This window comes from Podarcis muralis, chromosome 3 (assembly GCF_964188315.1).
Source record: "Podarcis muralis chromosome 3, rPodMur119.hap1.1, whole genome shotgun sequence".
NCBI lineage: Eukaryota > Metazoa > Chordata > Lepidosauria > Squamata > Lacertidae > Podarcis > Podarcis muralis.
In genome coordinates, this window is record NC_135657.1 from 47,918,362 (window position 1) to 47,936,208 (window position 17,847).

General features: G+C 42.2%; 1 protein-coding gene across 1 annotated transcript in view; it reads right to left on the minus strand.

Annotated features, from left to right (window-relative positions):
* Nucleotides 1-3,436: 3,436 nt before the first annotated feature.
* Nucleotides 3,437-17,847, minus strand: part of PGBD5 (piggyBac transposable element derived 5) — a 76,830-nt gene continuing 62,419 nt past the window's right edge. The window contains exon 7 of the mRNA XM_028723999.2: nt 3,437-13,990. Within this exon, the coding sequence (XP_028579832.2) occupies nt 13,795-13,990 (196 nt within the window). The 3' untranslated portion in view covers nt 3,437-13,794. The remainder of the gene's footprint in view (nt 13,991-17,847) is intronic.

Below are 17,847 nucleotides of genomic sequence, written 5' to 3' on the forward strand. Positions count from 1 at the left end.
TGACTTAGTTCAGACATTGCTTTTAACCATAAATTAAATTCATCTATGGTTTTAAAGTGAACATGTGCAGCACTCCCCCGCATTGCTTCCTTTCCTGAATGGAGTGAACCAAAAGATCCTGGATTGCCATTACATTACTTGTGGGTGGCTTCTCTCTCTTAACAAGCCATGGTGGTATGTTTGTGTTTTGTTACACAAGTAATAAACTACAAGCACTAGTCTGCACATTAAAAAAAGCCAGTTCCTGGTTTGTTTCTTCCATGCGGTGAAGGAAGGTGTGTGGGAGGCACACCTGCTGGGATTTTTGCACCAGCGTGCTGCTCATTCACACGAATCCTAAGTTTCATATAAGCTGTAGCTTAATAGAGTGTGCAAACTGGGCCTGTGTTTTTGTAAACCAATTTTGCAGATCCAAAGAATGCTTGAGGCATTTACAGTCGGGGAGCTGCATCCGTTGGATTTGGTTTTTGGTTTTCACTTTGAACAGCAAACCTTCACGCTGGATCTGAAACCGCTTCTGAATCTCCCTTAGAGATTTGTCATGGTCGGTGGGTGTTTGAAAAACACCAAGGATGCTTTGAATTGGTTCGTGGTGCTTTGGATTCGATTTCATGGATTTGTTTTATGAATTGCTGAGCATAGAAGCCTTCCACTGTGCCCACTAGACAGTATTGTTGCATCTAATGTAGGTTGAAGAGGAAGCTGACTTCCTCACCAGAAACATTCTATTTCCACCTCCTCCAATTTCTGGCCATTTCTACTAATGTAATACTATATTACTATCTCTAACAACTGCTGAAGTTCATCACAACTTTGAAACAGATTTCAAGTTGTGTAAAAGTTTGCCTTTCTTTGCTCAGGACAACTTGGGCTCCGGAAACTTATCTCTCCCCTTAACTTTCACATCAAGCCACAGCTGAGAAACAATTTGTATCAAATGTTAGAATAGCCTGTTGCTATTTCCTGGAACCAAGTATCCAGAAACCTAGTATCTGGAAAAGGTAAGGGATTGCAGAGCAATAGTTGGCCTGCCAAGTAGTAGGATTTCCAGTGTTTTCACCTGTTCTCACCTCCCTACCTATAACTCTGCCACATGTATGCCCTTCACAATCGATGCTTGCTGTTGAAAACCATAATTTCCTCTCCTTTGTCCAAGCAGGGAATTAAAATGCTAGGCACGGTTGTAGTCAATGGTGTCCTTGCATTGGTGGACTTCCCCCTCTTCTCTCTTGCATCGCCCAAATCTGCTTCAGAGGATGGGGAAACCCTCCAGTGTAGATTACAATCTAGAGAGCTTTATTATCTTGTAGGGTGGCATGGGGGATAATTGTTTGGGGCTTTAATGAAAACCCTTCACCAGTTAATGAGAAAATAAATTGCATTCAGAACTTACCAAGAGAGAATTTCTTCTGCAATTCTCATGGGTCAGGTGCAGAGGGGTTGTGGGGTCGGGTTGCACTTACCATAGTTTTGAGATGGCTAAAGGGTTTTTGCGAGTGCCCTTGCTTTTCATTCTACAAATGGGCTGCACTCTGCAGCCTGCCCAGGTGCCCATATTTCAATTAAAGCCCTGCGGAAGAGACCACGAAGCCACCCTTCCCTCAGATGGCGTGGACAGCCAGGGAGGCTGCAGAAGGCTGGTGAAATGTTTGCCAGAAAGAAAAACACACCCTGTCCACGGTCACCTTGCTGTGATAACGTAAAATCAAAATTCTGCACCCACCCCAGTTCTAAAGATTTCCTAACGAGGCAGCAAAACACCAACCTTTTTAGAAATAGGACCATGCAGCACTACTCAGAGCAGGGGTGGGTAACCTGTGACCCTAGATGTCCAGCCTTCGTCATCCTGGAGCTGACTGCGGGTGATAGAAATTGGGAGTCCAACAATATCAGGAGGTCCACACGCTCCCTGTCCTTTCTTAAGAAGGAAAGTAACCCTGTTCCTGCATGTAAGTACTGCAAACCTTGGGGGCCTTTGTGGAAAGGTGGTGTATCAATGCAAAAACTATTATTATACTGCTGAAACTGTTACATTCCAAATGTCACAACATGTGACTTAACAGATGTGAGCTCTAATAATTATAGCCATCATGTATGAGATGGAATTCATTGAGTTCCAGAAGAGACTGGATTGCGCCCAATAGTGGCTTCTGTGCATAAGATGAGATAAACAGTTTTTGCCAATTACCACTGCATTGTGCAAATTGAAGTGCCTGGCACTAATGTAAAGCCACAGTTGGATGCATTCCAGTGTGTCTGCAATCATTGCACATAATGCTTGCCTAATTGGTTGTGCGTCTTCTAGGCCATTCTTCCAGGGAAATCTCCTGTGCTGAACTCTCAGATCTAATGTGTTACTGCTGGTGCCTTTGCCAATGACAGGGACACACAATATCTTCAGCCATGTGTTCAGATATTTTTAGCTGGATAGCATGAATCAGGAATTGTAATTTGGCTTCCCAGCACAGCAGCGCAAGCAACTGGCTCCTAGTTCTGACTCCACTTGAGCCTGCTGCGTCTTGTGGCTTGCAAATCATGTCTACATACCCCACTTGGCGTGCTTTTAAAAAAGAGAAATACAGTGGTACCTCGGAAGTCGAATGGAATCCGTTCTAGAAGTCCGTTCAACTTCCAAAACATTTGGAAATGAAGGTGTGGCTTCCGATTGGCGGCAGGACGCTCCTGCAGCCAATTGGAAGCCACGTCAGACGTTCGGGTTCCAAAACCCATTTGCAAACCAGGACACTCACTTCTGGGTTTGCGGCATTCAGGAGCCAAAACGTTTGAGTTGCAAGGCATTCAACTACCGAGGTACAACTGTAACTATAAAAATCCAGCATGCTGGAGAGAATGGAATTTATGAAAAAGCAATACATCTGCTTAAGCCAAATTCTGGGCATTTAAAATTAAGTTAATGAAATTAATGTAATTTCAAAATGTTTGACTTCAAAATTTGAGTTATAAATTTGAGTGCTTTGGACTGCTTGGAAATTGTTTGTTGATCAAATGCCATAAGCTGACAATTTTCAAATCCTACCAGTTTTTCCAATAATAGTTCTCAAAGATCAAATACCATTGCCTGGCAATTATCACATACTGTCCAAATACTGAACCCCATCAGCTAAAACAAATACGGTACGGCCAAGTAACAAGGAACATACCAGTTGTTTATCCAAACTGTCAGGTATCAAATTTGAGCTTTGAACAGGTTGGTTCTTTGTGGCTGATGGGATTCTTTAGATTGGGGCTGGGGAACCTGTGGCTTTGCAGATGTTTATAGACTACAACTCCTATCAGCCCCATTCAGCATAGCCAATGGTTAGGGATGGGAATTGGAGTCCCATAACATCTGGAGGACCAGAGGTTCCCCATCCCTTCAGATGTTTAATCATGTCCTCCACCCTTCCCTCCAGCAAAAATGAGACAGGAGAAGATATAATCTATATTTGACTGTATTTCAAAGTTGTTGATTGTAAACAAACTTTGCATTGGGAAGGGGAAAATCACATGACAAGATATCAGAGTGATACTATAAATCCATTCAGTTGTTTTGTTACCACACTTCACATTTTGGAACTCAGAATTTAGCTTATGGTGTAGAAAACTTGTAAAAATTTTATTGCAAGCGTGCCTTTGTGTAGAACAAAAACCATAGTCACAAAATTTAGGTCCTCACGTGAACCAAGGAGCCAGGAATACTGATGGGAACATTCTGTTAGGGTCCCCACACATGCATTTCCTGAACAAATACAGATAGATATCAATATATGTATAAAATTGATCTTAAAAGTTTCAAACCAAATGGTAAACAAAACAGCACCGCACATTTAAATCTATAATTGACATTGTTTAACAGAACATTTTTTGGGAAGAAAATGGAAGCTTGCAACTGAACTGCTATCATTGTCGTGTTGTGAACATAGCCTGATAATACAAGGGTAGCTGAATGCACTTTTCACAACAACAGCACTACAATAGTGTTCTGTACAGTCATTTCATTTGATGGAATGTAAGTTGCAAAGGTGGAAATAACTAAAAGGTTTTTTTAAAAAAAATTGTAGCTCATAGGGCTTCCTTCCAAAACATGATCTCCTCTGTGTTGCCTTTGCCTGTAAGTGATAACAAATCCCAAGATCTTTTTTTAGTGCCTTGACTGGTGCTATCTCAACCATAACTTTCTAGTGCACCAAAGGGGAAATTGCAAAGGCTGGCTGTATCAAAAACCGCTTGTAGGGTTTGCTTGATTTTTATGGGGAAAAGAGAGCTGAATAACCAGAAACTCAGCCATTCCTAAACCAGAACAATTGAAATTGGTGAAGGAAGCCACTAAAACCCAACTCTTCCTTTCAGATTTCTGAGCACTTCTGGTTCCTCTGAGACTACCTCCTCCCACATGCCAAGCCACATATATCAGCCGTCATACCATAACTGCTAAGTTGGTTTAGTTTGGCCAGGGAAAAAAAAAATCGGTCAGTTTCACTTTTGCTCTCCAGTATACAGATTTCGTAAATAAACCTCTCTCCAGGTCAGATTACAAAGTGGCTACAGAATCAGAGCCCAGGAAACAAAACAAGCTGTAAAGTGTATAGTGGGAACAATCTGAGTTGAATGTCCAACATCTTCCCTGTACCAATTGCATGAGCAGTAGCATTTCATGCTTGTGGCGAAGTGTGGCGTCTCTGCTTATTGTACACCTTGATACAGATGAATTTGTAAAGCATTGCTACAAAACTGGGAACATGGGGTTCTGCCTTATACTGAGTCAGACCGTTCATTTGGTCCATTTTGCTCAGTACGGTCTACACTGACTTTCCAGGGTTTCAGGCAGGAGTCACTCCCAGCCCAGCCCTTACTGGAGCTGCCAGGGACTGAATTTAGAATCTCCCACATGCCAAATAGATGCTCCAGCCACACTTCCCAACGCCCTGTCCTTTGGGGTTCTCCATAAATGACACCAAAAGTTCTGATCAGAGGTGGGGAGGGCAGGCTCACTACCATTTCTGCCCTCTGGAGACTCCTCTGAGTGCTGCCTCAAACTTAGCTGCAGCATTGCCCCTTCCTTGCTTGGGATAAAAGCATCCCGTGCTGCTACCCAATTTGTGCTGTTCCTGTCTTGTCTTCTGCTCAGAAGGATTTTGCCATCTCCCATCATCTGCGCCTAGATAGCTCTTGTCTTCATCTAGTAAACATCCTGCCCCAGTACAACAGTAACAGGTTATCAAGAAACAGGGCTGGTCTCCTGTTTAAATTATTACACACATGATGGCAAATATCTATTTCCGGAAACAGGTGAATAGTTGAAGGGAGTGACATTTTATACACACCACATCTAATACAGTTCTACTTCATAGTGATATGTAGGTATACTTGAACAGGGCTCCAGAGAGCTGTTGATGCCATGTGCTGTTTTAAAAGCCTACCAAGATCCCATTAAGCACAATAAAAAGGTAAAGGGACCCCTGACCATTAGGTCCAGTCGTGGATGACTCCGGGGTTGTGGCGCTCATCTCGCTTTACTGGCCATGGGAGCCGGAGTAGAGCTTCTGGGTCATGTGACCAGCATGACTAAGCCTCTTCTGGCAAACCAGAGCAGCGCATGGAAATGCCGTTTACTTTCCTGCTGGAGCAGTACCTATTTATCTACTTGCGCTTTGACGTGCTTTCGAACTGCTAGGTTGGCAGGAGCAGGGACCGAGCAACGGAAGCTCACCCCGTCACGGGGATTCGAACCACCGACCTTCTGATCGGTAAGCCCTAGACTCAGTGCTTTAACCCACAGCGCCACCCACGTCCCAATAGAATTTACCAAAAAGAAAAATGCAGCATACAGTAAAAAGCATGGTGGCTGATGGGATACCTCTGATATCTTTGCCACAATAGGTTGCCCTGTCACAGTGATTGCCATCAATATACCCTGTCTTGATTTGGATGAAATTTACACACATGCCTACATACCTAAATGGCCAAAGTTCAACGCTCGAAAATGATTTGCATTTTCATACTTGCACTGGTGTAACATGAGGGGTTGAGCTGGTACCTCCTGGTCTAAGCACTTATGGGAGTGTAAGTTGAAAATGGCTTTTAAGGACCAATGACGCTTTAAGAAATCAAGGCCCGTGACACACACGTTAACGAGGAATCTTGGTACAGATATTGTTTTTAAAAGAAATAGCATTTAATAACAGAAAATTGAACTGCTTGAAATCAGCGGGTTTGGGTGCATAGGAATTGACTGTTTAGTTTAAGAATCTAAGTAAACTTACTTCAAAGCAGTGGCGTAGCGTGGAGGGTGCAGGGGGGCCGGCCGCACTGGGTGCAACATCTGGGGTTAGGGCAAATCCACAGGTTAGGGGGCGCAAATCCACGGGTTAGGGGGCGCAAATCCACGGGTTAGGGGGCGCAAATTACTTGCCTTGCCCCGGGTGCTGACAACCCACGCTACGCCACTGCTTCAAAGGCAGACTTATGCATATAATAAGTGCTTTTGCGGAGGACAAGTGTTGCTTTCTTACTTGGAGAAAGCTGCCGTTGCCTCAGGGTATTTGTGCGTGGGCCGTGATGGTGGATTTTAATGCTCAAGACCCATCACAAATTCTCTGGCAAGCTCATATATCCTAGTCAGGTTGAATTTGGTTTCTAAAGGCAGTGAACTGCAGTGTGGCTATGGATTATTAGCCTTGTGGCCAAAAGAAAAAGATCTATTGCAACACCATATGGTACCAGCTCATCAACACTTTTGAGGTTCATCCCAAGACCCAAATCTGGAAAAGTTGGGGAAGACACTGTGTGAGGCTGTGATCAGTGAAGTTTTCTTCTGAGTCAATGTGTCATAGGATTGCACTGTAAGCCTTAGGAAGGTCTGCCACATCTTTCAAAATCCACAGTAAAGCCTACATTAATATCTGGGATATTGCTGGCTTTGCTACTCTCTTCGAACAGTGGATCACAACTCCTCTTTTTCCCTCTGCTCTTGTCTCTTAAATTTATTACAGGGTCGAAACAAAATAAAAAAATTCCTTCCAGTAGCACCTTAGAGACCAACTAAGTTTGTTATTGGTATGAGCTTTCGTGTGCATGCACACTTAGTGTATCTGAAGAAGTGTGTATGCACACGAAAGCTCATACCAATAACAAACTTAGTTGGTCTCTAAGGTGCTACTCAAAGGATTTTTTTTATTTTGTTTTGACTATGGCAGACCAACACGGCTACCTACCTGTAATTATTACAGGGTTTATTTTGCTTTATATCTGAGAAGGCTCTTTCACAGAGTGTATGAGAAGACACAATGGAAGGAAGACTAAGGAGCTCTTTCAAATCTATACATACTAATAGTTTGTTACAATGCAATGATAAGGTGTTACTTCTAATATTTCTATTATGAACCTCACTGAGCAGCAGTGCTTTTTTTCCTGGTACTCAACGGTATGCGATACCTGCACCTCTTTTTTCTAAAAGAAAAGCACTGTAACAACTTCATGGTGAGTACCAACACCTTTTTTTCTAGAAGAAAAGCACTGCTGAGCATCAATATTAGAGCCCACCATTTAACTTTGAAAGGTATCTATTTATTGAGCAGGTTTAGCCGCAGAGCTGTTGGGCTACAGATCTGGTCAGATTTGCTTTTATCTCATTTTCTTATATTTCTAGTCTAGTCTATATTTCTAGTCAGTTCAGCGCATGTCTGCATCAGTCTCTCTCTCTCTCTCTCTCTCTCTCTCTCTCTCTCTGTCACACACACACACACACACACACACACACACAGTGTCACAAAAATGAGCCTGTAGTGTGCACATCTCCTAATGTATACGTATATGCAATCTTGCCCAAGACACACATTTTTGCAACATAATTTCCCCATCTGTAAGGCATTTTTAATGTTGTTTTCACTAATGTGAATTTTTATAAGCTATTTCCTCTAATGTGTGTATTTTGGATTTTTTGTTTGTTTCCTGGAGAAGTGTGAATCTTAAAGGATAGCTTCATTTTAGTCATGTATTATTTCAATGAGTGTGAATTAAGGTAGGCATGCAATAAAATGCAAACTGAACTAACTTTCACCCCATTCCCTATTGGAACCTCACCTATAAGAACATTTCTGCAGAGTTTTATTAATGTCCTCATTTCCAGTCATTTCATTAGGCTGTGGCCCTTGGTAGCTCCTGCAGGCGACGATTGCTTAGCCTGGCCACCTTCCATTTTCCTGCCTGCTGGTTTTCTATTTGGAAAGCCTACATTTTGTCCCCTTGCAGTGGGCAACACTGAAAAACACTACCAGCCAAAAGAACACAAAGCATTTTGTCTATTCTGAACATAGTATTCAGAACCATAACTTTCTAGTGCATGGAGATCTCACACAGCTTTGGAAGCTCATGAGAAGTAAATATGAATTGCTGCAGAGAATAGGCAGCCAGCTGCTCAACAGGCTCAAACCTTTCATCTTATTAGGCTTTCATTTTCGATATGCAATGCTCAGAGACACCTCCAGCTCATATATTGGTAGCAGAAGGCACTAAAGAAGTAGTGCTAGAATGTCAAATATGGTGCCTTAAGATTCACTAGGATCTTGGGCATGGAATGTAACTTCTCATGCAAAAAGAAGTGGACATAAACATCAGCAATACCACCAAATCTCATAAGAGAATTGATGAAAACTGCTACTAACAAGCTGTGGATTTGCGAGTGGCTAACCCAGGAAATGTATTTCTTTAAAAAAATGCAGTTCTTAATCTTAACTACTTTTCTCTATTCCACATTTTATAGGGCAAAAAAAAAAAAGGGCTCTTGCATTTCCATGTGTTGCAGTGAGTAGTTCATTAGTGCATTTTTTTTAAAAGCACTTTCTTGAACTCTGTGACTGGGAGGCGTCATCAAAGTACAAAATGCTGAAACGATGCGGCCTCATCCTGAATCACTGCTGAAATGAGCACCAGAACTGGCGGTCCATACCTGGAGGAAGCATAGGAAGAAGCTAGGAGAGGTCTCATTAACTGCCAGGTCAGATGAGATTCTGCTAGGCACCTGTTGGCAGAACAAAGCCTTCTGTAGGGAAGCATCAATCAAAAGTTCTAAAGTGGCTTCTTTTTGAGTTGCTGCCCTCTTGCTAAACTTTAGGGAGCTATATCCTCATAAATGTACAAGAACAAAAAATCGTGATATCCCCAAATCAATTATTAAATGGCACAAGAGAACTGCATGTAGGATTTCTGTGGGTTTTTTAAAACCGAACAAAAGTAGTGCCTGGAAGGGATGGCTAAGAAGAGCAAAAAGTGGAGCCCAACAGGTTTATGTTTTAACCCCCCACCATTTAATTGTCAATCATATAAATGGGAAAGGGGGGGGGGCAGTCATGAGTCAGTGTCCTACTGAGCATTCGGAGTTTTCAAAAAAGTTCCCAAACAACACTCATTTTGCCCTGATACTGAGCTTTAGTGAGCATGAAGATGTTCCATTCCATAATAATAAACAATAGTCAAAGGAACATCTTAACGGAGCATGGCGACACGATACTTGGAGGATAATTTATTGTGCATGGTGTGTGGTTTATATATTGCATTGCCATGACAACTTTTTCCCCATGTTGAATGGCTGAGCTGCAACAATGCCCAAAGGCCCCGATCCAACTCTAGGGCTGAGCAGGATGTTGTGTACGTGCAGCGATTGGTGGGGAGGGGGTTGCACATAGGAATGGGTTCCAAATAAGCGTCACAATGTATGGAAAGCTACATCCAGATGTGTCCCTGTATCAGTTACACATGCAGATGGTTGCTTCCATGTCTCCTTCTAGTGCTGAGTGACAGGCATTAGCAGAGGGAAAACCAGTTACCTCAAACAGGCAGCCTTTTCACTCTTCTGTCTCTTTGGTCAACTTGACTTTTGTGGCATTCAGCATGTGATAAGAATGTTTCCTTCGCTTCTGCCCCCCTTTGTTGAACAGCTCCCAGACATGAGACTGGCAAAGATCCCTGCTGACTGTGTGCGTGGTTACTAATATAGCAGATCAACATAGTTACTATTTTATCCAGAGGAAATAATAGCCAAATGCTTGTGTATGCTTTCCCAGAAGTAAATACCAGTGCGTTCAGTTGATGCATAGGTTGAACTCCTAAACAAGAAGGAAGTTTTACAGTCCAACTTATAAAATGCTGGTCAGCTGGGAAGGGCAGGTTCATATTTGTCATGCTGTCAAAGGATGAGTTGAAACTGTACAGGAATCATCTTGCCTTTCCCAACTCACCTGGATTATAGATGTTGGCTTGCAAGACTTCCATCCTTTATGCAGTATCTTGCAGAAACTCAAGCACACAATAGTGATGCCCTCGTGATCTAGCCAGAAATTGAACACTTTCAAATTCTGTTGATTCCAGTGGGAGGAATTTAAATGTATGTCCTGGTCAAATTGTTTGAGAGTAGTCTAGCGAGGGTGGGATGGACACAGCCCTTTTCAGATAACTTCCTAGCACTTTTGTCTGGTTAATTGGGGAAAGAGGGAGAGGAGGAATTAAATTCTGCCTTCAACACAAAGGCCAATTGGAGCCTGAGTTTGGCACAACATTCTTGTGCAGTTATATTATTAGTAGCTTACAGTGCAATCCTATGTATATCACTCAGAAATAAGTCTCATTGGGTTGCCTGGGACTAGGAATGAACAAATCAGTTCCATTCTCAAAGTTTCTCTTAAACTGAAATCTTAAATTCAGTTCTACATATTCCTGCAACCTGTGATTTTTTTAAAAAAAAACCTAATAAAAATTTGTCAGCATTTTGGTATGAATTTCTCTAAACGAACACATTTTTGTATGCAGTTTTAACTAATATACACATTTTTTTTGCAAAGCAGTTTCCCCTGATAAAAAGCATTTGTGTATGCTATTTTCATGAATATATGCATTTTTATGCCCATTTTACCCTGGTATATGCTTTTCTGTACACATCACTTGACACCACTGCCCTGCAAAATCCAAAGTGTGAATCTTGGAGGATTACTGTTTTTCAGTTCACATATCGTTCAAAGAAAGTGCAAATTAGGTAGTTTAAAGGTGAACACAAAATGAATTGAATTCCTCTCGTTGGGGCTTACTCTCAGGTAAGCATGCATAGAACTGAGGCTGAGGACACCCAGATGCAAAGAGCTGAGTTAGAGCTCTGTAAGCTTCCCAGGGTGTTGTTTATCTCCCAAGACCTGACAGCAGAGCAGTGGGCTTTGGCACGCTCTTGGAGTGTTTAAGCTCAAGATATATATTTGGGAATGAATGTAAACATTAGAAAACAGCAGTAACCCTCCAGTGACTGACCTCCTCCTAAAGGAATTGTGGACCTTTTCACAATTTAGAATAGTTGGGTGAGTGTAATAATATATTTTTGAAATGCATTTAGGAAACCATCACATGCCAATGAGTAGAGTGTCTAGGTGGGAACTGGAGCTCATTACCAAACAACATCTGGCTGCCATTTTGTTTTTTCTCACTCCAAAGCTGTAAAATCTAATAACCAGTGTTAACTACAAGGAAAAAAATTATCAGGAGCCAATCCCTGAGGCCAAACTAGGACCTGGTGGAAATTTTAATACAAGAAAAGAATTTTGTTAAAACATCTGACTGGCTGTTGCTATAGATTTCTATTAAGTATATCTTGATCCTATGACCCACACTGAACTCTGTGGAGTCCATAATTCCAGTGGGAATTTAACTTGTGTCTATGTAAGAGAGAATCATTACTGGTTCTGTGCAACATATTTGGAAGATTGTTTCATACAGAAACCTTCAGAATAAGTAGGGAGTCTGCCATGAAGCCTTATTCGCTTCACTCACCTTTCAAATTGGTGCACTGTAGGACTCCAGGGGGAGGAAAAAGAGGGCAGAGGCAGGACTTGACCCTGGAATCAGACACCGTTGAGTTGAGCCTCATTTACTGAATTGAGAAAAACAGCAAGGAGAGACTTTCTGCATTACTATTTTCTACAGGGAAATTCATGTGTGTGTGTATACTCTCTAGTAATCTTATAGGGCTGAGAGGCTGCAAGAACAGCATCCTGTCAGGCTACATCCCTGACTATGTAAAGAATGGGTGGGTGGAACGTTCTCCATATAATAGTACCACTGTTTTCCTTAAGGAGTTGTAATGCAGCCAGGTTTCCTTGCTCTATGGTATGGCCTTTAGGAGAGGATGAGTTCTGGGTAAAACAAGCTACCCCTCCCCATCTCTCAGGAATGTTAGCCCTTAAAAACCACTAGTGCCAGTGAGTGTAGAAGAATTCAGGCCCTCCTCGGAAAGCCCATGAATACACTTTCCCAGAGGAGATCTTGCCACTCTGCTGATGGAAGGTGATTATACTGAGCTCATGCTCTATGCAAGCGATGGGGAACCTATGGCCCTCCAGGTATTCGTGGTACTACAGCTCCCATCACCACTGGGGCTGATGGGAGCAGAGACCAACAGGTTGGCCATCCCTACCTTAATGAAAGCCTTTTATCGTGTCCTCTTGCAACTCTTGGCCACTAGTACCATAAACTTGCAAGTAGCCTCCCTACTCACAATCCACCTATTTGTCATGTTGCCCTTGTGAGAGCTATAGGTCCCTTGCTTGGATCGTGGTTGATTTCAAAACCTCGGTACATGGTTTTTACAGATGTGTAATTTCTGCAAATGTGTAACTATTATGGGAAGTCTCCACTTCAGAGAAGTCTTGCAGAACAACACCCCGAGCACACAACAAAACATATTAAACTATTATTTCCTGCCAGGTTTGTGCAAATATTAACTAAAAGGTATGCTAAAACAGTCTTGACCAGGAAGGTGGGGTGGCGGGGTAGTGCATTACATTATGGTCCAAATCCAAAGATGCTCTTGCGCAATAGTGCATTATGTGCTGTCAGCAGTTATTTTCCTGGGAAATTCAGATATGGGATATGCATCTGCAAAGAGAGAGCAGTGGGAAGCCTCTGGTTCTGCTTTTTCCATTGTTGCTTGTGCTGTGGGATCCTGTGTATGTTTGCAGATACAAAAAGTTAACAAAAAGTTAGATTATCTTTTGTATTAGTGTGCTTTGATGCTGGGAAAAGAATATACTGTGTTTAAAATCAAATCTCTCGCATTATGGCATCACTGAAGTTAGCCTCAAAGCTCACACTGACTTTAAGGCGAAATGACATTAGCTTTGATAGGCAAAGCCACCGATTTCTGGCTATTCCTTTATATTTTAAAAAATTGTTTTTTTTCTTCCCCCTCCTAAATTATATTCCCTCCTACAATCCAAAAGCATTGCAAGAAAATAAAATCTTCGTCAGTCATCTAAGTCCCCACTGCCGTTGCCTAACCATAGGCTTGCAAAATAGATTTATACATTTTTCAGTATCTCTGTTTAGCGACCTCTCCGTGACCTCTCGCCAGGCGCTGAGCATCTGCAAACACAGGACACCGCGGATCACACATTTTTTAAAAACTGAATATGCTTTACAGTAATTGAGCCACTTCAGTTTGGGAGAGGACAGGGAAAGGGGCCTCATGTGACAATTAACACCCTGTTTAACAAATAGTATTAAGAAACAGCTGCTAACTTAAATTTGCTTCTGATGCGTTAAGTGCCCATGACACTCTTTAGGGCCTTAGGGATACTGGTGGGGCCTTCATCAAAGCCCACCACCACCACCACGTTCATGGCTTCCCTGGTCACTTTGTCACATGGGGGAGCAGCATGGTTGCTGTGATTGCAAGGTCCTCACTTTGGCGTTCCAGAGTTGTCGTCGTCTTCCTCCTCCTCTTCCCCGCTCCTGACCTAAGCCACGGGGAATGGTGCATCAATGGCAAGGTGAAATATCCTCCAATCCCAGTAGCTCTTTGACAAGTCTCTCGCCGAACTGCACCCGGCTGTACTTTTTCACGTGGTAGGCGTCGGACATTTTGTATAGGATGTAGGCGTTGTTTATGGCAATGCTGATGGCAAACCAGAACACTTGCTGCCAGGTCTTGTTTGGTTTATGAGAGATGAAATACCTGGAAAGCACACAAAAAAGGGGAGGGGAGGGAACCCAACGGTCATGAAAACGTTTCTGAGATAAGGCAAAGGGTCTGTGCCCTAAAAACTACAGAATCTAGACACAAGACAGAAGAATGTTCTGTCCTGTCTATGTCTTACACTTAAGAAATCTGGCAAGGAGTGGCAGTGGGAATAGGGGGTTTGTTGGTTGGATGGTAAAACATATATAAAGAAAAGAATCTTGCCAATTTCTCCATAAGCTGGTGAACTGGGAGAGAGGACTTTATTCTGCCACAGCAACATAGCCGCCAGAAAGGATGGTATTTGTTTGATATTTGGTATTTGTTAGGCTCCTAATGCTTTTTGGACCAACAGACAGCTTAAACTAGCATGGCAGAGACTGAGAAAAATGATGTTTGATTTTGCTAGATTTTCTTATAGCGCACACTGGTGCATGGGCACTGCTGCTGAAGAGCAGTCCATTGAATTCTGCACCTGAGAAAGCACATTTTGTGTTGCCTGCAAAGCGTCAATGCAAAAACACTGTTCAGTGCCAACTGTTTTCATGTGATTGGCCTTGGACATTTCGTACAGGATTTAGGGATTGTTGGTGACACTCGTTTGGCATCAACACAAAACCAAGCCTTCCGTGTTATTGACCCTCTCCTGTGGAATGCTCCTCCAACAGGGATTCCACAAACATCTTCTGTACTAACTTCCAAACGTTTGCCAAAGACTTTTCTTGGCAGCCAGGCTTATGCTGACAACTGAGAAAAGTATTTTCCAAAACAGTCAGCTTGTGATATGGTTTACATTTTTGTATTCATTTTAACTGGTAAACTGCATTTTTAAAAATGGAATTGCAGTATACTAACTTTTTTTTATATAAATAAATATGGGAGAAGATTAAGACTATTTAAATGCCCCAAGGCAAATTATGCAGTTCCTGATCTCAATGCCCAGCACAGCACCTTAACTTTGTGCTGTGACTTGGAGAAGTAAAAGGAATCAATTCCCCCGTCAAACATAATTTATGAGCTTTTCTTCTAAACTGCAGTATCCTGACATGACATGTCCTCTCATGACAGTTTTCCTCTCTCGGTACAAAATGTTCTTCAGTCACCTTTCAACAAGCTCCATGTGTAAATAGGTCATGGAAGAGCTCTAGAATTGCAGCCCAACGAAGTCAGCCATGCCTCAAAAGTTCATCTAAAACCAGGATCTTCCTATGTGGTGTCTGACTAGGGATGCTTTCATGGTCAACTGAAAAAATCATGTGTGAAATAAACAGGAATGTTGTATACTGGTTAGTGTTGTGAGCTGCACTGATCTGCTGGGGAGATGAGATAGAGTTCTTATTAAATAACAAATTCATCAGAAGGGCTGAACTACTTCCATGCAGTTGCTGCTTAATGTTAAGTTCTGTGCGCTCTCTCTCTCTCTCTCTCTCTCTCTCTCTCTCTCTCTCTCTCTCTCTCCACACACACACACACACACACACACACACACAATATCTCCCTACTGTAAGCTTGATTTCCCCCCTACCACTTTCTAGTTTTAATGTGAGTGAGATGGAGGGAACAAAATCTCCACGTGTCTATGCCCCACTATTTTATTTAAAATGAATGAAGATTTGCAGCAGTTAGCACCTGCTACACTGGACCCAAACTATACTTGCTTTTCGCTCAATATAAAGGATGAGTCAAACACCTTTCTTCTATTTGCTTCCTAATTTGTGCAGATTTAGCATTTGCTTTCAAGCGCGAGTGTACTGGGCACGCTGTTAACTGTTTCGAAGGGCTGCTTTCGATTGCTTATATTCTTGCTCTTTCACTAAGAGGCTGAGGGTATTTTGATTACAAAAAAAATTGCTTCGGGGAAATACTTTAGAAAAACACATTCAAGCCTACAAATTCCGTTTAAATTGCACGAAATGGGTTCTTCCTTTGGCTGTTTTGAAAAAATCTTCATCCAAACTCCTGCCATTTTCCTATAATGGGGCCAATACAGAAACCCATAAGGATTCTTATAAAATGACTTTATAGCTGCCTACACACCATTTCTCTCCCAAAGAATCTTGGGAACTGTAGTTCTCAAAGGCACAATTCTCAACACCGTTGACAAGCTACAGCTCCCAGAATTCTTTGGGGAAAGTCATGTGCCTGATGTATATGCAACCTACATTTGGATATACTTCAACTGAAGTAGCCCATTTATAAGAAGGTCTGGACTTTAGATGAAGATGGCATCTTTCTCTTCTTTTTCTAAGAGGCCTTTTTAGGGCATGGTGATGGATTGGTGAAAATAAAACGGCAACACCATAAAACAAGAACACATTTCACTTTTCTACCACTTGTGTATTCCAGACCAGTATTTTGGTTGGGACACACCTACTAAAGTGACCACAGGGAACCTTTTTTTTTGTTTGTTTGTTGGGGGGTTGGGATTCAGTTTCTAAGAGATTGGCATAATGGCCCTTGAAGAAGCAGCCTATAAAAAGGCTGCCCAAATTTGTTTTTGCCAAGTCCTTTCCCTTTCCTGTAGAACCTCGGCCAAATGGATGCCTCTCCACCCCCATCCTCTGCCCCATTTCCCAGCCTGCAATCCTATTTTCTTCACAGAGTTTCCGGTTCCACTGGCTGTCTTTCACTGCTGTGCTGTCACTATTTGTGTCCTTTCATTTTCAGCTAAGCCCCCAAGAAAAACAAACAAAACAACACAGAAGTTATGCCAAAGAAGGCCCGAGTGAGAACTTTCCTCCCTTTTTTTACTCCATGGAACAGGGAGGCTCCTGTACTTGGAAACTGCTTGCCGTGGCATTTTATTTGAATCGGGATAGGGAATAGCCTCTGAGCACAAAGGCTGGGCTTAACTGTCCCAGATACACCAAATAGCTAGTTCTTCTATATGAAAAATGGATACTGGGTAGTTCTTTGAGGACTTTATCACTTTGGTGTGCAGGTAACGAAACCCTATTTTCAAATTTGAAAACATAACATGCAAAACTAGACAGAAAGAAAAAACAGGCATTATGCACTTCCTTAAACACTAAACCGCAAATATATCCTTTGTCGAAAAAGTTAACCAAAGTAGCCCTGTTAACAAACTATTGCTTTGTTATTCAAGTAGGTTAGAAACCTTGTGAACAGAGAAGAGTGGCAAGTGTCAACTTGGAATCGTAATTCTGGAAGAGACTCAAGGCTTACCATCTCTGCATACATCTGTTAAACAGATGAGCCTCTCTGACCTGCATGTAATATGTAAGCTTTAGTCATAATTGCCCACATCCACATTTTATTAAATGACCCAGAGAATGATTAGGGAACAGTTGAGTTATGTGAACATAATTTGGATTTTTGAATGAATACGATGGTCACCACTCTGGTCACTTCTCTCCCCATTCCCCATGGAAACAGAGAAGTGCATGTGCACACACTTTGCTCTTCCAAAACAAATGGGTGAAATCCAGATCTCGTAGGATTACGGTAATCTGAGTCTTGAACGACACATAGAGCTGAAAGAGGAAGTGGGAAAGAGTGCCACGCTTCCAACTTCCTCCTTCAGCTCTATTTACTTTTCAGGAGAGAGAGAAAAGTAGTCCTCCTCTCCACCTCATGACCAGTGGGGCAGCAGAAGAGGCAGAGGCTCGGATGCCTTGTGGTGATGGCCTCGGTGGTACCACTGGCATCGCTGGTTGCTGCCTAAGTTAATGGCCATTTCTAAATCTGTGTCACCTATACAAAACTGTAAACAATGTAGAAGAACCGTGTCACACGTTCAAGAGAGTTGCTGAAAGATTTCCTCCAGGCTTGTGTGGAAAACTGGCTAGACTTCGATACTGTTGTTACTGACTCTTGTGTTTTCATCTGCTTCT